General features: G+C 43.6%; 1 protein-coding gene across 1 annotated transcript in view; it reads left to right on the top strand.

Moving 5' to 3' along the window:
- The window catches only part of ERGIC2 (ERGIC and golgi 2), a 28,069-nt gene extending 15,788 nt beyond the window's left edge, over positions 1-12,281 (top strand). Inside the window, exons 9-15 of the mRNA XM_056846860.1 lie at positions 1,634-1,729; positions 3,498-3,553; positions 4,707-4,805; positions 6,259-6,356; positions 7,520-7,682; positions 10,147-10,226; positions 12,104-12,281. Of these exons, the coding sequence (XP_056702838.1) occupies positions 1,634-1,729; positions 3,498-3,553; positions 4,707-4,805; positions 6,259-6,356; positions 7,520-7,682; positions 10,147-10,226; positions 12,104-12,169 (658 nt within the window). The 3' untranslated portion in view covers positions 12,170-12,281. The remainder of the gene's footprint in view (positions 1-1,633; positions 1,730-3,497; positions 3,554-4,706; positions 4,806-6,258; positions 6,357-7,519; positions 7,683-10,146; positions 10,227-12,103) is intronic.
- Positions 12,282-22,328: the final 10,047 nt, after the last annotated feature.

Raw genomic sequence — 22,328 nt, forward strand, 5'->3', positions numbered from 1 at the left:
TAAGGTTGAAAACAGCAGCTCACCTGGTCCTCTGTGACCGGCTGGTGATCAGGGAGAGAAGGGTTTATTTTTGCCCACTAATGACTGAAATAAGAACCTGTGGACTAGAAACTTTTGTAGACTTCTTTCAAAGGTTGTATTTCCTTCAAGACAAGTTCCCTTGGAATCAGGAAGGGCTAAACTATAAATACAGTGTTCTTTAATTGTGAATGTGTTTGCCTTTCTTTTTTTCTTTTTTGAATCCCAGAACTATGCACATGGTCCAGATTTTCCTTGACTCTAATGGCATGACAGTTTTTGGTCTTTTCAAAAAAAAATTAAACTTAGCTTTTTTGAAAAAAATGATGCCTCAAATTTACATTTTAAGCTTATTTAGAAAATGTATATGCCACCTCTCTAGAGACCTTATTTTATTTTGTGGCTCATAAAATCAACAAGGTTAAACAGCATACAGTAATTAAAATTAACAATCCACTAGAAGTCCAGCCATTTAAAGAACTAGTTAGAGCATAAACACAGCACAAAACATGCTGCAGCCTAAAATGATCCTCATAAACAGTCCTCAGGCTAGAAACTGAGTGTAAAAACAACTTACATAGACCAAACTATTTAAATAAAAGCCTGGATTAAAATAAATATTTTGGCCTGGCTTCTAAAAGAGAGTAGACTAGGGCAGAGTAGACACCAGGTGAGTCTCAAGAGGGAGGGCATTCATCAGGCAGGGTGCCACCACTGAGAAAGCCCTGCCTCAGGCCACCACCCACATCACTTGTCCAGGCAGAGAGTAGGACTTGTAAGGAGGATCTTAAGTGGGCCTCTGGTAGCAGCCTGGCTCTTGTTTTCCCTCATGTTTCAACACCTTCACAGCTAAGAAAGAGTTCAAGGGGAAAAAAACAAAGGAGAAGATACTGTAAGCAGCAAGGATTTCAGAGGCTTTCGCACATTATAAGCTAACAAATGTATTCTAGTAGGAGCTTTCATCGGCTAGGCGTAGGCAACCCCTAGCATGGGTGCCAAACAGCTGCACACCAGACCATTTTGCTCAGTGCACAGTATCAGGTATCAGCCCAGCCAACTAAAACGAGCCCCCTAATGTGGTGGCAGAGCACCCCTGCAGCCATCATTTGGGCCTGAAGCATGGTGGTGCTGCCAGGGCTCAGCATGCTTCCATTGTGCCTGGCCAAGCACAGAGTCCTTTTCTCTCCCCCCGCCTGTTGTTTCTTGGCATGCCAACATCTTCACAGGTACATGTCGGGAATTTTTTGTTAAGGTCTCGGCCAAACACATTCATTGTCCCTAGGATAGAAACTAGGAGTCTTGCATGTGCTGGCAGTTTTGACCTGGGACTTCCCAAAAAGGCAAACAGCACATAACATTTTGTGGAGGTTTTTTAGGTGGCACAAAATGTCCTTTACAAGCTTTGCCCTGACTAGGATAATTGTTCTTCGTGCGTCTGTGATTAAACGTGCAGTTTCTTCTACTCAGCAAATGTAGGCTGAAGTAGATGATGGTGATAAATTCCTTCTTAGGACCCAAGGCATTAAATATTTGCATTCAGGGGCTGTTTGCACGGTAGGCCAGTGATCTGTGGAGTGCTTCTTCATAACTATGACCTGTTTTGTTCATAAACCAGGGAAGACAACTCATTGCAGCCCCCAGATGCTTGCAGAATTCATGGGCACCTGTACGTTAATAAAGTGGCAGGAAACTTTCACATAACTGTGGGCAAGTATGTTCATTTTGTTTACTGAAAACCATTACAAATCAACCCTCCTCCCCTCGCCAATGTTTTAGGTATATCATTCTTGGTGTCTGACCACATGTCTGTTTTTTGAGTGATTTCTAATCTTGGTATTCACATAAGATCCAGCTTTTGCTTGAGAAACCGACATCGCTAAAAAGTGTATTTAACTGCACCGACAGTGCAATTTATTCATATTACACCAGATCTTTTTTTTGGGGGGGGGGGCTGGGGGCTGCACAGAGAAAGATTCTGTCCCCTCAGCTTGTGAAAAGGGCCAGGGGCCAGTCCCCCACTGGGGTATCCTGTCTTCCAAGTACTTCAGCATAGACGAACCAACAACAGGGAACTGTAGAGATGCCATTTTAATGGCTTTCTCACACATAACAGCCAACTCATACCGTTGCCAGACCTGGGGAAGCCACGGGGCCCATTCTCCAATGATCGCCTCCACTGCCTTCTATGCAGGTTCTAGGCCAGCTTTGGCTGTGGGCCCTTCCAGAGTTCCTTTAGTCACAGCTTCAAACCCTTCCTGCAAGGTTAAGCCTTGAGGTGGCTGGCCCACAAATTTACCAGGAGGTGCTGTATTCCTGGACAAAAATACCTGCCTCCTAGATCTCAGTGAGGCTGTAGTTTCTCCCAGTGGCAGGCACCCCAGGCCCTTGCTGGTTACTGCTCTTCCCAGCTTCCTGCCTGTGTCAGTCAGCTACTTCTTCCACTGCTTCCTCCTCCTAGGGCTTTTTATCCCCCTTGTCCTGGCCACTCCCAATTCCTGCCTTTTTTGGCTTGACCCTTTCTCCCATGGAGAGCTCTGCATCAGAGTAGGTCTTGACTCCACAGGGAGCTCCATGGGGAGCTAACACAGCCCCCACGTCTGCTCCTTAGCTTCCCCTGCAGACCAGCCTTGCTCTGCCCTGCAACTGTATTGCTGCCCCCTGTAGGACTGCACCACTGATCTCCCCCTTCTCCCCCAGGGTCAGGGCTCTCCGGGGTGTGCCAAACCACCTCCTCCCCCTTCTCCTCCAGGGTCAGGGCTCTCCGGGGTGTGCCAGACCAGCTCCTCCCCCTTCTCCCCCAGGGTCAGGGCTCTCCGGGGGGTGCCAGACCACCTCCTCCCCCTTCTCCTCCAGGGTCAGGGCTCTCCGGGGTGTGCCAGACCAGCTTCTCCCCCTTTGCCCACAGGGGAAGGGAACTCTGAGATGTGACAGTGTGGTAGACTTTAATGGTCTTGGATCATGCAAACTTACTTCTATTCTGGCTGGGATATGAGCATCCTTGCCTTGGTCAGAGTCATTGTTTTCCCTGTTCTTGTTTTGCATCTTCTCTTTTCTTTTATATTCCTCTGGGAACATAACCATTTTTAAGAGCTGTCCTAGAAACCCTTGTCCCCATCTGGCTGCCATTTCATTGGTCTCACCAAAACTGAGCTGCTTATCTCCTGTCCTATTTCTCTCGTTTTATCTCCATCAACCCGTTATTTGTTCTGCCTGTTTCATAACCATGTTTTAGATTTTTTTTTAAATGTCCTCAGGGATTATTTTTTTCCATTAAGACCAAAAGGGGGGGACCTATTAAGTTTTCTGCTTCTACAGCTGAATTCCTTGATTTTTTAAAACACTTTTTGCTGTTGGATTCCTAACTTTCTATAAACTTACAGTGAAGCAACATGAAAGTTGCTTCGCTGTAAGTTTATAGAACCATCTATTTCATAGCATTCTTTGGTTTTGAAACTCTGTTCTCTCCCTGTTCCCCTCAGAGCAATTCCGCATCCGAGAGGCCACGCACATTTGGCAGCCCTCGTGAGCCATGAGTGTAAGCCTTCTTTGTTATCTTGCAAAGAGACATTGTTAGCAGTGAGTTCTTCCATTCTTATTAATAGTAGCAAGAAATGTTGCACATTGTAGAAGTGCTCTGCAATAGTGCAAGCAAAAAGAATACTGTATGGTTCTTCACATGCAGAAACGTGAATGAGACCTACAACAAAAGCCACACGCATGAATGCACATGAAGCTGCCTTATACTGAATCAGACCCTTGGTCCATCAAAGTCAGTATTGTCTACTCAGACCGGCAGCGGCTCTCCAGAGGTCTTTCACATCACCTACTTGTCTAGTCCCTTTAACTGGAGATGCCGGAGATTGAACCTGGGACCTTCTACATGCCAAGCAGATGCTCTACCACTGAGCCACAGCACCTCCCCGGCGCTTTAGGTGTCGAGTGGTGGAATTGTATGCCTCTTCCCCTGTGCCTTCCCTCTGGCACTCCTGTTCAGTTTGGTGTTATGAATGGCCAATCAAAATGACATTGTTGGGCTCCTAAACCCATTTGACACTGATCGTGTGTTGCACTGAAATTGTGGAGAACAGAATAGGAGAGAAGGTGGGGAAGGATCTCGTTTATGTACTTACAGTGTGTGTTAGCCACGTCTCCCAAAATTGCCCAAAGCAGCTTACAAGAAAACAAAAATGTAAATACGTACACACATTAGTATGTGCAAACCAATAAAATCAATAAGCATCAGTGAAACCAACGTTAGAGGCAGCAGCTTAAAATCACGTTCAAATAATTCAGCAAGCAGTCCATAAAATTAACGAAGACAATCTAAACAGTAAAACTGCTGAGGAAACTATTTTATAATTGAGGCACTACCACAGAGAATGCCCTGTTTCTGATCATTAATCACCTTACCACAGATGGGCCTATAACATACACCAGGGCTACAGAGACCTATTTCTTAATCCCTGATTTTAGTTGTAGGTCTGAGCTGTGCCATGAAATATTATGAAACATGATAGTGCAGTTTTAGCCAATTATTTGAATGTTAAAGAAGAGCAATATAAGGGTCTCATTTTGCTTAGGATACCACCATACAATTCTTGGCAGATGCCTATAAGTTGTTATGTAGTTATAGCTATCCTGATGCTGCAGCTTTAATTCTGTGGCTTTTCCAACGTTTTGTCTTTCAGCATACAATTTCTCCCATAGGATAGATCACTTGTCTTTTGGAGAGCTCATCCCAGGCATTATTAATCCTTTAGATGGTACAGAAAAGATTGCATCAGATCGTAAGTACTTCACAGTAGAGAGGAGGAGCCAGTCTAATGTGTTGATCGCCTTTATTATACAGTAGGAATGCACTTCTCTAGCATAGAGTGTGCATGCGTTCTCCAAATGTGTTACGAACATCTCCATGTACAGTTGTTTAATTTTCGCAGAAGGTCTTTGTGCCCTGCCCCACAACTAATCTGCAATGTTCTCCCTTTCCCTTGGGCTCAAGAGCACAGCCCAGCATTGAGAGGAAAGTTCGTCAGGTACACGAGCCCTGCCCCATCAAAAGAGGGTGTGCCCATCTCCCCACTGGCCAGTTCCACCTTGGCCTCGTGGGCCAACCGGAGAACATCTCCTCACACTTCTGTGCCCACTGCATCACTCGGGCGATCATCCCCAGGGATGCTCCTTGGAGGTCTTTGGAGTTCCTCCTCCTTTCTCAATGCTTTCTAGCTACGTGGTGTTGAAGGGAAAGCTATCGTGAGTGGCCTGGCTGCATTCTCCACCACTCAGGGCAAGCACTCGGCTTCACAGACGCTTGCTGACTACCCCTACAGCTGAACTCTTCCTTCCTTGTGTAAGTGCCTCTAACCAAAGCTCCTGAGAGCTGCTCTGCACCCATGCTGTCACTTACAGTGCGTTCTGTTGGCAGGGTTTCGGCGCATGCTGCGCTATGTGCAGTTTTACGAAGTGTTAAGATCTGACTGATTCAGAAAGCTAGTCTATAATATTATGTATTTATTATACATGCCACCTCTCCACAGACCAGCGCGAGGGGAGCTTACAACTAAGACTGTAAAATCCATTAAAACAAAGCCATTAGGACAAGCCACTAAAAAACCAAGCCGACACCGTTAAAATATGTGTACTTTGCTTTTCTCCCCCAATACACCCCAAATGGCTTTAGATATAGCTCATATATATTCTTGAACTGGGTTGTGAGCCGCAGACCTGAGTCTTCTGGCTCTTGCTGTTCAGCTGGCCAGGCTGAGGTTGTATACCTGTGACAGGAAGAGGAAAGCAAGAACTTGGCCAAGACAATTCAGCTGGCAGAGATGTTCCTCCCAGCCATTCCCTCCTTGCAAACGTCTTGTGTACAGCAAATGTTGCTGTGAGCACTGGTTTTTGAGGGCTTTGTTAAACACACAAAGCAGTGAAGCCACCAACAGTTTGGGCCTTGGTAGCTGCTTATGTTGCTCTCATTCTGCAAAGTTCAAAAGGCTGTGGATCTTGGACACCCTGTGCTCAGAGTGCAGAATGAAGGTTTGATCAATTGTTGTTGTTTATGTAAGTAAGATTGTTTGGCCCATTTATCAGCTTCATCAGAATTATTTAATTTTCTGCATTTTTCTTCCCAGGAGCATTTATGCTTTTGGAAACATCAGATGTGCCAAATCAAACAAATTGCTGTCTGTCTGCCTCTTGATGCTGAATCTTGATTTAATTGCGGCCTCTTTCTTTTGCCTTCAGACAACCAGATGTTCCAGTACTTTATCACAATTGTGCCAACAAAACTCCATACGTCTAAAATTTCAGCAGAAACTCATCAGTTTTCAGTTACAGAAAGGGTAAGGCACAATGAAGGATAACCTAAGGATGGCCGGTAGTGTTTATTTACTTACTGTGTCCTGCATCCCCTCCCCTTAATTTTTATTTTACATTTTGCACTGCAAACCAGGAGAAAAGAGAAGGATAGAGGAAAAAATAGTTTACAGATCCAAGGCTGTATGTTTCCATGCTTAAATTCACCTGTCCTGTGCTTAATGCTCTATGTATATCATTTCAATGAGGATATTTTTTTGTGGTGTTCTCCTTTCTCCATAGGCTGTGTGGCTTTGTTCCCTACCCTCCTCCTGTCAATCATAGTGTCTTCCCCATTTCCGCTTTCTTGGAATGTCTCTAGACTTTTCTGGATCTTCCTGCTCAAGTTGGGCCAGTAGAAGGGTGGAATGTTTAGCATTTCCCTTTTTCCTCAACTGATTTAAGGAGTATATACAACCATAAAAACAGAGAACGGAGGGCAGTGCCACAATATTCTGTCTTTAGTTCTGTTATCCCAAGAGGCCAACTTCCCCACTCCAGTAGAAGTCCTAGTAGGGTAAAGAATAGACATCTTGAAACCGATGAAGGTCCAAGTCCTTCCGCACATCCCATCCCTACTGAGGGCCCAAGCAGAGACCCACATTTATCTCCATCACAGTTTAAAATGTCACACACAAGGAATTATTTACACAGACACCCCTAAAATTGGGCAGACCCACAGCATAAACACCTAAAGTGACTCTAAGATAAATTGCATAACAAAAAGCACTGCTTAAAAAAATACCTCAAATACATTTTGGCTGAATATTCCAAAAAAAGTATGTCAACTTTTCATAAACAAAATATTGTCGAAGGCTTTCACGGTCAGAGTTCGTTCTTCAGTGTTACTCCTCTGAAGATGCCTGCCACAGCTGCTGGCAAAACGTCAGGAAAGAAAATACCAAGACCACGGTCACACAGCCCGGATAACCTACAAGAACCAATTTTCATAAACAGATTTCTGTTTTTCCCCTTTGTTAAATCTTGTTACATGTAGATGTTTATCATCAGTAATGCATTCTACCTTTTTTTCACTATTCCCAAGGAGATGGTATTTTCTGTTTTGAAACCCCTACCTTTGCTTATGTTTGATCTCATGTCACAACATTGTATCTGATTTATCTTTCCTCACTGTTGTGTTGCTCTCCAGGAAAGAGTGATCAATCACGCAGCTGGCAGCCATGGGGTGTCAGGGATTTTCATGAAATACGACATCAGTTCCCTGATGGTGACAGTGACAGAAGAGCACATGCCGTTCTGGCAGTTCTTGGTGAGACTTTGTGGTATCGTTGGAGGAATCTTCTCTACTACAGGTAATAGATTAGGCGATATTGCCAAAAGTGGGTGCTGTAGCAACAGGAAAATGCAAGTAGAACAAGTTACATACTAAAGAAAGACAGGGGTGATTAAAAATATTGTCGAAGGCTTTCACGGTCAGAGTTCATTGGTTCTTGTAGGTTATCCGGGCTGTGTAACCGTGGTCTTGGAATTTTCTTTCCTGACGTTTCGCCAGCAACTGTGGCAGGCATCTTCAGAGTAGTAACACTGAAGGACAGTGTCTCTCAGTGTCAAGGGTGTAGGAAGAGTAATATATAGTCAGAAAGGGGTTGGGTTTGAGCTGAGTATTGTCCTGCAAAAGTATTGTCCTGTAAGTATCAAGATAATGTGCTAATGAGGGTATGGTATGTTAATATGGAACCATTGTATCCTGAAGTGATCTGTTAATGTGTGTAATCCAAAGCTAATCTGTATGGCTATTGTTGAATGTTGTCTTTGTCTGGAGGTTTTTCAGGGCAGGAAGCCAAGCCTTATTCATTCTTAAACTCTCCTCTTTTCTGTTAAAGTTGTGCTGATGTTTATGAATTTCAATGGCTTCTCTGTGCAATCTGACAAAATAGTTGGTAGAATTGTCCAGTCTTTCAGTGTCTTGGAATAAGACCCTGTGTCCTGTTTGTGTCAGTCCAAGACACTGAAAGACTGGACAATTCTACCAACTATTTTGTCAGATTGCACAGAGAAGCCATTGAAATTCATAAACATCAGCACAACTTTAACAGAAAAGAGGAGAGTTTAAGAATGAATAAGGCTTGGCTTCCTGCCCTGAAAAACCTCCAGACAAAGACAACATTCAACAATAGCCATACAGATTAGCTTTGGATTACACACATTAACAGATCACTTCAGGATACAATGGTTCCATATTAACATACCATACCCTCATTAGCACATTATCTTGATACTTACAGGACAATACTTTTGCAGGACAATACTCAGCTCAAACCCAACCCCTTTCTGACTATATATTACTCTTCCTACACCCTTGACACTGAGAGACACTGTCCTTCAGTGTTACTACTCTGAAGATGCCTGCCACAGTTGCTGGCGAAACGTCAGGAAAGAAAATTCCAAGACCACAGTTACACAGCCCGGATAACCTACAAGAAACAGGGGTGATTGTTTATGTGTCTGTCTGTGCTGTAGTTCAGTGGGTGGTAAACATCTAATATATATAAGTTAGATGTTTATCTATCTATTTAAATGACAAATTTTATTTACAGTATTTAAATTCTGCTTTAGTTATTGAGACTCCAGGTAGATTGTGTAAATCAATGCAGTCAACAAGATGAGATATCTAATGAGCAATGAGATAGCATTAGGATTATAGAAATCTGAAACAAAGCTAAAAGTATTAGACGTGATATGGTAAAGAATGCACAAAAATGGTATTACAAAAGTATAAAAACGAAGTGGTGAGACTAAGGTAATACAAACTAGTCCACAGTCCCATTCCCTTTATTAAAGCATCTTCCCTAAACCATTCCCTTTGTTGAAACCTTAGACTGTAATCTCATTGGAGCAGAAATTCTTCTTTCATTAGATCACTCTGTCAAGCGCCATTTGCATTGATGGTACTACATAAAACTGAGAGACTTGGGAAACAGAGCTCTGTGGCCATGAGGTGGGAGTTTTAGCACTTTACTTAGTAAGTGGAGGTTTATATGTCCTGTTGCAGCTATTTGTAGATATGCTTGCTTCCACTTGTGAATGCCCTGTTTCTCAGCACACAGAGGACAGACCTCCCTCTTGCCTTGTTTACAGTATACTAAAAATCCCGTGCAAAGGCCCTCTTTTCTCTGTTTGCTCGTTGATCGGCCTGTCTTTCATAGCTGAAACAGAAGAGACATCTAAGCAAAATGAGCACACACACAGAGCCTTAGGTTTTTATTGGGGTGGTCACCGAACATGCTTTTATTTCCTAACAGAGGCAAATCCTCATTCACCGTGGAAAAGCATAAGGGCTTTCTAAGGGCCGCTTGACACTCTCTTGTTTTTGGTTTTTTAAAGATGTACACCCAAATGTGTTAAATGTACACTTAAAAATGTAGAGTGTGAATATGACATCTTAGTCATTCAGACATTTAGTTAGATTTGTTGTCTATTTTATTTGTTTTGAAATGGGTTTGAGTTTGTGGTTTGTTTTTAGTAGTTTGTTTTTAGCTATCATTGTTGGTCACCTTGAGTTCTTCATGGGAGAAAGGTGAGCTACAAATCTCTTAAATAAATTCAAGTATACTCGATGGGAAATTGGCACTGGTTTTAGTTCCCTGTTGTGTGTGTACTGTGTGGTTTGCCGCTGTATAATGTGTGGAAAGGACCGCCACCTTGTGATTACAAAACTCTGTCAAGAACAAATATGTAACCTTATCTCAATTTTTAGAACCGAGAGTTGTTGTTGTTGTTTTTTTAAAAAACAATCAACCTGTTCTGACATTGCAGGAATTTTACATGGCATTGGAAGATTCATTGTGGAAATTGTCTGCTGTCGTTTCAAGCTAGGCTCTTCTAAATCTACATCTGTAAGTGTATTCTATGTAAGGTTCATTCATGTTGAAAGATGGGTGGGTCTTATACAGTGGGAGAGGAAGGGCATTTTTGTAAGCAAAGTTTCTGCCTCTTCCTTCCTACTGTAGCTTGCTGTGAACTCCAAAATTGTGCACCCAGAGTCAAGTGGACCCTTCACAAACAACATGGGGGGCAAGGAGGGAGCCTGCAGTGAGAAGGGGGGAAATCAGTGAAATTGTCCCACCTGTTTCCAGTGGCGGAATTCAAAAGATGTTCAGGAGCTGTGTGGGTTGCCTATGGGGGAGAAGGTGAAGGAAGTGGAGTTTAAGACTAACAGCACAATCCTAAAGAGTGTTACTACAGTCTAAATTCATTTCAATGGGCTTAGACTAGAGTAACTCTGCATAAGATTGCACTATGATTGTTCCTTCTCTATTGAAATCCGTCTCAGTGGGAACATGGTCCACAGTTTCCTTCAATAGTTTGAACCCAGAGCGACAACAAAATGTATGAAGGAAAAGCAGATGATTCGGTTACTTACATATGCTTAGTTAGTTATCATCCTTCTGCTTTCCAGATTCCAGTTTTTAAATGAACTCAGAATGTTTAGCCAGAACAAGCAGAAATAGAAGCTCAGAGAAGTTTATTAGAGAGTAGGGCCAAGGGGCTTGCAATAGTAGTAGTTGTCATGGGAGGAAGATAGAAAGCTAGCAGTTCTGGCCACTGAAACCACTGTCCAGTCTGGTCACCCTCTAGTTCTGAACTATCACTAGCCATAGCACTCAAGTTTCTAAGCATGCCACCTCCCTCCACTACTGTGAGGGCAAGAAACTTATGAATGATTCTTACAGAGCAATCTGCATACCCCCTGAAGCCAGTTGCAAAGCTCTTGTTGAGGATGGATTGAAATATACTCCAGTTATGAAGAACCGTGAAGCATCTTAATAGACAATTAGGAGCTTAACGGTGGAAGGTGGAACGTATGAATCGGGTGGAGTGTATGAAGGTGGAATGTATGAATCGGGTTTATATATGAATCGGGTATGAATCAGGTTTATCTCATTAGTGGTCCACTATCATTAGCTCAGTATTGTCTTCTCCAGTGGTCTTCAGCCCTTCCAGACCTGGAATCCACTGAGCTGCAAGCATGTGCCAGGAAGTCACATGACATGATTCATGTGACATGATGGGGGTTAGAGTTATGACACAGGCATCAGGGCCAGGATCGTGAGCAGCAAACTAAAAGAAATGGGTGCAGGGAAAACAAACTGAATCCAAGAAGGTGTACTGTAGTGAGTAGCGGTGTGCTCTTGAGAAAAAGATATTTTTCAGATTTGCATAACAGGAAGGGTATAAATACCAGTATTCCTGATTATTCAGGTTCCCCAATACCATTTCAGAATTTGTTTTTTAAATTAAATTAAATTAAATGAGTAGACAATACTGACTTTGCTGGACCGAGGGTCTGATTCAGTAGAAGGCAGCACAGGAAACCCTTTCCTGGTTTTTCAACATTTGGAAAATGTTTACTGCAGCATATAAATGGTAAACAGATCCTTATCTTTTAAACATTTAATGTTTTACATCCCTGTTCCATGACCCACCTGAGAGTCCTGATCCTCGAGTTGAAGACCGGGGGTCTCCTCTGACTGATGGTGGCTCTCTGGGGTCTCGGGCAACAGAACAGTCTGCCTCAGTCCTGCTTCCTGAGATGATACTTCTAGCTGGGGCTTAAGCCTGTGACTTTCACTGTTCTCTGCCACTGAATCATGGCCCCTGCCCATAAAGATTCACATACAGAGAGATTGGGTGGACAGCAGGAAGTTAGGGACATAAGCCCTGCAGAAATGTAGATGGTGAATTCTCTTTTGTTTTGGTCTTTCTTTGGTAGGTCACGCATCAAGACGGTCACTTAAATAACCACGTACCTCTCACAACAGATGACACTATGCATTAGCACCTTCTGCAGAAACTGTTTTTGCTTGCTTTCTGCCTGATGCAGAAGACATTTTTTATAACAAAAAAACATTGTGCAATATGTTGCGACAGTGCTTGATTGGGAGCAGGAAAAAAAACAAGCCTTTTAAAAAAAAAAATCCTACCTGTGTGACGTGTCTCTCCTTTCGGAATTCAGACAGAAGCCAAGAAATCCCAAGAGATCAATCTCCTCTTGAAGGAACAGGATTGGTGTGTGGATGTGAACAGTCAAAGCAAGCAGCTTCACAGGAAATGCTGTTGGCCCCTGAAATTTCAACATAGAACAGTTTCCCAGTTTCTTGCGCTACAGACTCCCATGAAAGCCAATGTACAGAGGAGTGAAGTTTGGAGGGATGTGTGTGTTCAGCAGAAAATTGGCAGGACAAGCTACTGGACATTTTGTGGCTATGTTTTCAAAACTAGGGTGTAAGATTTGTTGGTTGGTTCCTATTATGCCTATAGGAATGTGAGTGCTGTGAAATAAGTACAGAAAATCCAGAGATGGAAAAGACACAAGAAAGCAAACAAGCAGAGGTATACGATTGGGAATAGATTGTGTGGATGAAGTTTGTACATTTAAAAAATACTTTTAGCATATTTTAAACAAACCTATTCATGTCTAGGAGAAAAAATCAGGTAGGGCAAAGAATACCTTTGCTTGTTAAATCCAAGGTTGTGAATCCTCTTGGGAAGCTGTAGGTTCTTTCCTTGGAGCCACACCAGCATTCGTTGAAGGTAATTCAAATCTAGGGAATTCTGTCATTTATAGGGTTATATGCCTAAAGTTTGGAGGTGCGTTCCAACTTCTTGCAAAGCCACCTCTTTGAGCTACTCCCCTGATCCTTCTCCTAACCCCTCCTCCCCCAATTCTCCTGAAGTTATTGATGGATTTCTAGGCTTCCACAAAGTGGAATGACAGAAATTCAGAATACAGATAGTTCAGGAAAAGAGCCATGCTTTAGGCCTGTTGATTTCATGCTGGATGGTGGCCATGTGCCCCAATACAGCAAGGCAGGTATGTTCACGCAGCTGGTGCACCTGCCAAGTTCCACCTGATTTCCACTGACCCTGATACAGCACATCACCACTGAGGGATATCTGTGTTCTTTTTCCAAAAGACATGACTGAAAATCTTGACTGAAGGAAATCGAAGGCAGAATGGTGGATGAGTTCCACCATTCTGTCAACAGTGTTCCCTGCAATGCAGAAATGGAAGCTGTGGTTGGGAAGTGCTACTATGCAACACTTAGTGCATACCAGCCAGGTGCTTTATGAGTAGAAGAGCAACACAGTCCTTGCTGAGCAGGTTTACCACCTACATTAGATGGTCAGACCATAGTGGAAAGGAAGGCCAAGACTTAATGCACAAAGGCAGGATTGGAGAAGAATCAGAAAACGGAAATTGAGCTAATGTGAAGGCCTAGTGTTGGATAGGAAAACGTTCTTAGGGTTTCAGGGTGACAGGGGGCCAATTCAAGTGTGGAGACTTCTTGAAGTTGTTTCCTTGAAAGCCTTGTTGTCTCACAAGGTCTGTCTCTCTTAACAGCCCAAGCAGGGAACAGGGCTGGTGTTGGGCCTCCATCCTCTGTTTAGACCAACCCAAGTGGAAAGTGGATTTCAGATGTGATAGAGGCTGGGTGGAAGACTTCCTTGCAGAAGCTCTTTCTCAGCATCCTTCAACTTGAGGCTTTGCCATACAAAGGAATCCTTAATCACCCAGTTCTTGACCTTTGTGTCCACTGCTTCTGAGGGAAGTATTGTTTAGTAAAGGGCCAGAGGTACTGTAGTGAATAGTGTTGGTCTTAGGCCTGAGAGATCAGCCTGATAGCACAGTCTAGCCTGATCTCCTCAGAGCTTGGAAGCTAAGCATGGTTTGTTTACTTGGATGGGAAGGAAGACCAAACCAGGTTGAGGAAGGGAATGGCAAACAACCTCTGCTCATCTCTTGCCTTGAAAACCCCATTTTTCTGGGGTCACCATGAGCTGGTTGCAACTTGACAGCACACTATTATTATTATTATTAGGCCTGAGAGACCTGGTTTCAAATCTGTGTTGAGCTATGAGTTCATTAGGTGGTTCAGTTTGGCCATCAATAAAATTGGCATAATCCCCTATATCACAAGCTAGTTGTGAGGATGTATTACATAAACATTTGATGAAAAACATTTTTGAAACAAACTGAAATATTTGATGACAGATTATCAGAACAAATCGTATTCGTTTTTCCATAAGGTCTGTTACAGCAATTCTGCAAGAAATCCTCCGTCCCCCTTGTGATAAATCCCACTAACTACTGCAATGCCTAGAAATGGTCTCTGCAGGGATCCTTTCCAAGGATGCCAAGAAGGGGAAAAAACGGCCCAGAGGCAACATGGCGGCCATGCTGCTCCTGGAGAGCCACTCCCAAAGTTGTGGCAGGCAGAACAATCAGAAGGGAAGCAATTCTGGGCAGCAGGTACTCTAGCCCCTAAAAGTGGAGAGGAAAGCAACTAGGCTTGCTGTAGGCTGCACTGTGAGATTGTCGTTGTGTAGACACAAAGTTCAAGTCTAGCAGTGCTCTTGGCTTATAAAACATGACTGGTGCTTTGTTTGCCCTTCACTGGTTTAGAAGCATCTTTCTCAGGAAAATATACATTGCGTCCCACGGATCTGTCTTGCTAAAGGTGGTGCCTTCCTCCAGCACAAGACATCTTCATCTGGCGCAAGAGGGTGTTCTACCAGTGAAAGAGCCTGTTGTGTCAGGAGAAAGCACCTTGTACTGGAGGAGAGGTGCCAGCATTGTTAGCTGAATAGATCCATGAGATCCAATCCAATGCGTTAAAAAATGGTTCAGTGTGTTCACATTAATGACTATGGGAGTGGAGCCCATTCGCCAGCCCAGTCACATTGGGATGGGTGTCATTGCAGGGAAACGGAGTTTGCCTCTCAGGACCACCATATTTTAAAAAGAAAGATGTGGAGGAGAAATGTATTTGGGCAAGCCTCCCAACCTCTTTACTAAGGATGGGAGGACTGTAGTCACAATACAATGAAGGTGCAATGCAGTAAATATGTTCAGTGGGCACTTTTGTGAAAGTCATTTTATAATTCTGATTTTTTGGCGGGAGGGGGGGAGAGAACAGTTACTTTTTGTTACAGCATTCTCATCCCTGTATATTAAAGAAGCCAATTAGAACAAAAGTAGACTGAGTGTGGAGTGCTGATTGTTTGGAAGGGCAGGTCAGTAGGAGCTGCTTGGGTACGCTCCAAGCAGTTCTTTGCTCCTCACTTCCCAAAAAGTACAGTTGTGGTTTTCTGCAAGTAGGAGGTAAAGATCTCCTCCCCTCAAAAACTTCCTTTACCTTCTGAGTTCATGGTATGTGTGCAAAGAAGTTTTTCACAGTGTTTGCACTTAAACACCTCTGAGGATGCAAAGCACCCCAGAAAGGAAGAAAAAGAGCAAAACAGCTGTGGCAGATTAGCACCATAGTCTAAAAACAGTGTTTTCTGTATTGATGTTCAAAATGAATACAGCAAAGTAGAATCAGGAGAAGATATACTGAAGTGGTGGTAGCTATGAAATGTAGGAGTTTTTCTAATATGACAGCTTCATTTGTTTTTCCTCCGAGCCCAGCTATAAGCCCATTAATGGTGGTATCCAAAATGTGCACATAAATGGAAGTATAATTGAATGTTCAGGCAGGGGCATAGTGGGAGGCAAAAACAGCCCTGGAAAGGACCCTGCTCCCCCCTGCCACAGAGGGGGGAGAGGAGAAAGAGATCCCTGCCCCCACAATGGTGGAGGGAGGGAAGGAGCAGGCTGGCCACAGCTTCTGCCTGTCTCTCACCTGCCTGCCTTGTGCAGGGTGGGGACTTGCAGCTGCCGAAGCTCCTGCTCCCTTTGCACCCGTCTGCCTTGTGTGAGGTGGGGGGGCACTAGCTGGTGGTGGCAGCAGCTCCCACCTCCCTTGTAGGGACTGCCAGCTTGCAGCTGTAAGGGCTTCTGCCGACTGTGTGTGGGGCACCTGACCAGGACATTGGTCCAGCGGGGCTTTTGCTGGTGGCCTTAATGGCTAATGCACTGTTCAGGTCATAGGATGATTTAGGCAGCTAATGTTTGGATTACTGCCCGTACAGTAACTGATCAAACACATGTTCAGGTCACGAGAAATACAACGTTTCAGTATATTACCCATGAACTATGCTTTGGAACAGTTACTTTTACCACCTGCCTGGGAAGAACACCCAACACATGATCCTTCCAATGTGCATAATTGGCATTTTGTGTGAAAGTCTGAGTGCACATATTTTCAGCCTCGGTGTATGTGTGTGCCAGAACCCTGGATTTTCAGTACGTTGCCCCTTAAAGACAAAATGGCAATCACAGGTATTCAGAGGATTAATGTATTCTCCCCTTATAATAACGTGTAATGTATTCTCCCCTTATACATGGTTAAACATAACTGAAAAAAGCGAAAGGGTAAGTGCAAAGTGATGCATGCTAGGGCAAAAAAAATAATCCTAACTTTTTAATCCTATATAGTGATGGAGCATGAACTGGCAGTGGTGCAAAAGGCGAAGTTGTATGCAAAGGATCTCAAGGAAAGGGGTTGAGAACAAAACTGCCAGTATCGTAATGCCCTTGTATAGATCCATGGTATGACCTCACTTGGATTATTATTTACAGTTCTGGGCACCCTCTCTCAAAGTACATTGTAGAGCTGGAAAAAAGTTTATCAGATTAGGCACAATGGGATAGAAGTGGATAGAAAGAAACTTTTCCCCCTCCAATTCCTATAATACTAGAACTTGGAGCATCCAATAAATCTGATGGGCAGCAGATTCACAACAGTACTTCTTCACACACTGCATCATGATCTTATGAAATTTACTGCCACAAGATATGGTGCTTGCCATTAGTTTAGACAGCTTTAAAAGGGGATTGAATTAATTCACGTGGATAGGTTGGCAAATGGCTGCTAGCCATGATGGCTCAATGGAGCCTCCATGTTCAGATGCAGTTGACCGATTGCTGGGGCAGAAGGAGGCATTGGCCTCTGTATCCTGCTTGGAGGGTATCTGATTGATTACTGTAGAAACATGATGCTGGGAAGACCACCTTTCTTGATTGGCTATTAATTGGGTATCAGCAGCTAACTCACAGTGGCCCCTTCCCTAGCAGTGACATTTTAGGGGACTGTAACTAAAATTATCACTGCCCAAACAGCTCTAACCTGATCTTGTCAGAACATGGAAGCTAAGCAGGGACAGTACTTGGATGGCAGACCACCAAGGAAGACTGGGGCTTTGAAAACTCAGGAAGAAAAATTCTATGGAATTCCCATGGGTTGCGACTCAACAGCACACTTTACCTTTTGTGACTGAAATCATGTGTACGTTGTAAAGTGCAGGATGGTTGAAATGTGCACCATTATGTCAGAGTCCTGATACAAAGTGCATTTAAAACAACCTTTCTGTTTCTCACCAATGTACAATGTACTTATCTTTCTGGTTTTCACACTAGCACACTAAGCAACAGGAAAGGGAGCGAAAAGTGTCTCAAGGGGCATATATGGATTTGGTCAATGTGGTTTTCCCACCCAACTTCCGCCTTGCCTGGGTGATTAGTATTGGGGATGCAATGAGGCAGTTCATCACAAATTCATGTAATATTTGTTTTTTAAAAGATGCCCCCCCCCCAAAAAAAAACATGTTCTTGGACAGGACACTGGGAAATACCATGAATTGTAGCAAAGTCAATTAACATGAAATAATATGGTAGCAGTAAAATTGATTCCTGCAGGAATTTAGCCAATCCCCAATACCACAGAAATGGATTTCCACTCAGAGATACTTTTTACCACAGATGTGTGTTGGAAAAGTTGCTTTCCTTTAATCTCTGGGGTGTAGACAGAAGCTTGTGTGGGTTAGGGTTGCCAGGTCCCTCTTCACCACTGGCGGGAGATTTTGGGGGCAGAGCCTGAGGAGGGCTGGGTTTGGGGAGGGGAGGGACTTCAGTGCCATAGAGTCCAATTGCCAAAACAGCCATTTTCTCCAGGTGAACTGATCTCTATCAGCTGGAGATCAGTTGTAATAGCAGGAGATCTCCAGCAAGTACTTGGAGGTTGGCAAACCTAGTGTGGGTGGAGATACATGTGGGTCAAGTGGAACAATTGTATACTGGGGCAAAGCTGGAGTAGAGCTAGGAGTCCCACCACTTTGGGTGGTCCAAAGGTGCCGTCATTTTCAGAAGATGGTGGCACGTGGGTGATTCAAATTCCATTACCATCCAATCTAAGGCCTACCAACAACCCCTCTGCCAGTAGCCAAGGAGGCCTGGCAACCCTAAACCCCTTCTCTCCCCCCACCACTTTCCATTAACCTTTGCTCCCACTGTGGTATTTAATTCCCTCTCCTTTCTGTTTCATTTGAAAAAGGGGGGGAAAGTTAGTTAATTGGTAAGGCTCCCATTTCATTTCCACTTGCCTGAAAATAGCTTTTTCAGGCAGCCAAGGGCTGGTGTACAAGTTACAGCACCTACACAGAAACCCCTTACACTCCAAGCAGTAACTTCTGCAACCTGCAAGTGTACCATGCAGAGCTATTTATTATGGTGCCATAGCATACAAAAGTCAGGCCAGTGGCTCGGTGTATTAAAACTTGATAAGGCCACTCATCCCTTCTTCCTGTAAAGCAGTCCCATTGATTTGAACAGAACTACTCATATGAAAATTTGAGAGAGTATTTTTAGGACCAATGTTTCCATCCCGCCAAAGGCTAACTCACATTGATAATGGAACTGTCAGGGTAGAGGTGATGGGAAATGCAAAGAAGAGATGAACCAAGAGATGAGCCATGGTAAACCAAGGAATGCATCACCGAGGATAGCAATTTCAGAACTGACTTTATTTTTCCTCTTTTGAGTTGTGTTCTGCAAACAGTGGTGGGTATATAGAGCAGCTTTTGCTTAAAACCCTACTAGTGCCCGAATAACAGAGATTTGAGTGAGAACTGCTGAACTAGAAAAATCTCAGAATTGCATTTTTAAAGAAATTTAGAGCAAGATTGGGGAGAAAGCTATTTAAAGTATAGTTGTATTATGGTTCTGTACATTGCTTACAGCTACAGGAAACAATCTGCTTGTAGCTGTAATTTTCTAATCTCCCCCCAGGGCAGAAAAGGCGTTCGTTTTTGACGGCAGTGCTTGTTTCCTTGCAGCAGGAGCAACTGCTTTTTATTCGGCGGTCTTTGTCACTATACCTGAAACAGAGGTAAACGAGGGAAGACAAATTGATCAGTAGTGGGCTAATAGTTAGAAAAGTGTGCACACTGCTTTCTACTTCTTTTAAAAAAACTTGATTCCAATTTGTTATTAAAACTCTCCCTTTTAGTTTCTGATTTTACTTTCCATTTTAGTTTCCATTTCCACTTGCTGTGAGTGGGAAATCTACTTCTGTCCGTCTCTTCCCAACTTCCTTCCAACTGAGGAGACATTTGTCAGGGAGTGTATTCCCTCCTTGCCAACTTTTAGAGAGGAGGTGAAGAGTCTCCATTTGGTAGACTGTGAGGGGACAGAGGGAGGCTTTTGACAAGGTACCTCAAGGAAGTAGGGTAGCCACAGAGGTTAGCCCTGAGTCTATGGGCTCTCTTCTGTACACATTTGCCTCATGCAGGCAGAACATGCTGTGTGTGTACACACTGTATACATGTTAGCTTTACTTCGATGACTGGGAGTGTTCAGAAAGCAGCATTCCCCTGTACAGAGTACCTATATATAGCCTGTATGTTCCTCAGTAGTATGTCCACCTTCAGGTGAATGCAAGTGGGACGGAGTGGGCCAACTTACTCGTTCCCATTAATGGCATATGTCATGTGTTCAGGGCTACTTGCATTAGCAGGTGCAGTAAAAGGACAGATACAAATAATATATGGGTAACAACAGGTCATCAGGCAAACACCATGTTTGACAGATATCTGGAGGACCTTTTGTAGGGCCACCCTTCTGCCTGTTCTGCGCCACCTTCTTTCCATAAGGGCAGTATTATGTTATGTGTAGTTCTGTCAATGTCTATGAGCCTAACAAAAGTTCTTTTGGATGAGAGATGGCAACAGAGCTGTGCCGGAGGTAGTGGTTGCATTTTGTATGCCCACACGTTGTAAGAAGATATCTGATATCACCTGTCCTCAGAGTGGTAGGGGAAAGTGTGGCATCCATCTTACATGCTCCCCTCCCACATAAGCAAATGTTTGTTTCTCTCTGCCCACATCAGTGCGTACATTTAGCACTTCCCTATATGCTCTTCTGGCCTGTATCCCTTTCCAGCACTGTCTTTATGCCAGGTTGGGCAAGAAAAATACCGCCCCTGTACGCAGCAAGTGCGACACCAGATAACAGAATAGTTTGAACAAAGAGGAGTCACTGTTTCTGTCGAATCAAACACCTCCCCAAGCCAGAAAACAGAAGTGTGATTGGGGGAAATCCTTTGAAAAGACAGAGGTATCAGTGCAATCCTCTTTGGTGACAAGATCTGTTTAACTTTCCCAGTTGGCAAAAGTCTCTCTGTTATCGATCTGCTAAGTCACTCCTCCTTTCTCTCTAATTTCCCTGATTTCAAAGCCAGGTGACAGGGAAAGGGCCACATCCAGTTATTTCCAAATATTATTAATTTTCTTTTTGTATTTGTTATATAAACAAATAGAGGTGTCTTGAGTTTTCATTAGTGTCTTAAAGCATGTCACCACTAGTGGTACGTCGATAGTCATTTTAATATAGAATAAGGTTTGACAGGTTCAAAAACCAGGAAGCAGATCTTGACTGTTTTGGAAAGTGTTTCTGTACATTCCATCTTGGGAGGGAGATCTAGGTGGGATCCAGATTAAAAAGACAGATGCCAATCAAATTCTACCAGTATGTATTGTATGCTGTTTCTGGTCAGATTAGGGGGATTTATCTTCACCAAGTGATGAAATCATAGTGTTCAGTGGGGCCTGGGTGAACCCCATGATCTGCATGCACTTCTGCATCAGCTATGTTCATGGGCCTCTTGTGCTGGATCGAGCTAACTGTCTATCATTCAAATGGCTGTTCCACCACTCCTGCATTCTATCAAATAAACCCATTTCCAAGATCTAAAACCACCTCCCCTGTTCAATTGTCACATACAGGTCTTGCAGTATAGGAATCATTGCCTAAATCAACTTACGAGACTACTTGTTTGCAGCGACCCTTACACATGTGCATCCTGATAGTTCCTTTACAACCTTTCTTGGAAAGTTCAATCTGAATAGGGACTACTTGACAGTCATCAATACCTAATAGGAACACCAAAGAGTGAGAACATATTCAACATACTCAAAGGAGCATCCTGACCAAGCTTAGACACAGAGACTTGATGAAGGTCATGGCCTCTGTCCCACCAAAACAGGGTCTAGTACTATTCTCAATGGCTCCAATTTAGTTGCACGGGACCAAGTCAACACCTTAAATGGTCGGCAATCTGTGTTGCAATGGAGATGGACCAAAATGCTCTCATTTCATTTTATCCCATCCTTCCACTGAAAAGTTCAGGGTAGCCTGCATGATTCTGGCTCTTATCACAACATGCAGGGGCAGGTTAAGGCACTGCCCCACTGATGATGCTAGTCTATACTTTCAGAGAAAGACAAAGCTGCCAATTCCCCCTACCCCCATGCTAGATGGCACAGCTATAACGGCTGGGGATTTTATGAAAGATAAATGCTCTTTCTTCCCTCCACAGAACTCTGTGGCTGAAAAAGAGGGGAATATGTTTTTGGTTCCTCCCCCAACAAGGCATGAGCTACCCCAAATGCTCCTTCAGAGGTGGCAGTGGCTTGGATCCCACCTAGATCTCCATGGGCACAAGAGGAAGGGTGATATCTTCCGATTACCCTTCCTGTAGGAGACCTTTTGTCCCTTCCAAGCTATTCGTAGGGTTCTCCATCCTCCAGAAGCAGCATTTCAGGGAGCACTTGTGGCTATTGCTGAGAAGGGGAATCAGCATTTCCATGCAAAGTTTAGACAGGACCCAAGCCACTGTGAGAAAGGGTTGTTTGTTTTTGTTTTATGTTCGTGGCAACAGGGACCAGGGCTGGATTTAGAAACACAGTATGGGCTTGTCCTTTGCTTGACTCATAGCAGG

This window comes from Euleptes europaea, chromosome 3 (assembly GCF_029931775.1).
Source record: "Euleptes europaea isolate rEulEur1 chromosome 3, rEulEur1.hap1, whole genome shotgun sequence".
Classification (NCBI taxonomy): domain Eukaryota; kingdom Metazoa; phylum Chordata; class Lepidosauria; order Squamata; family Sphaerodactylidae; genus Euleptes; species Euleptes europaea.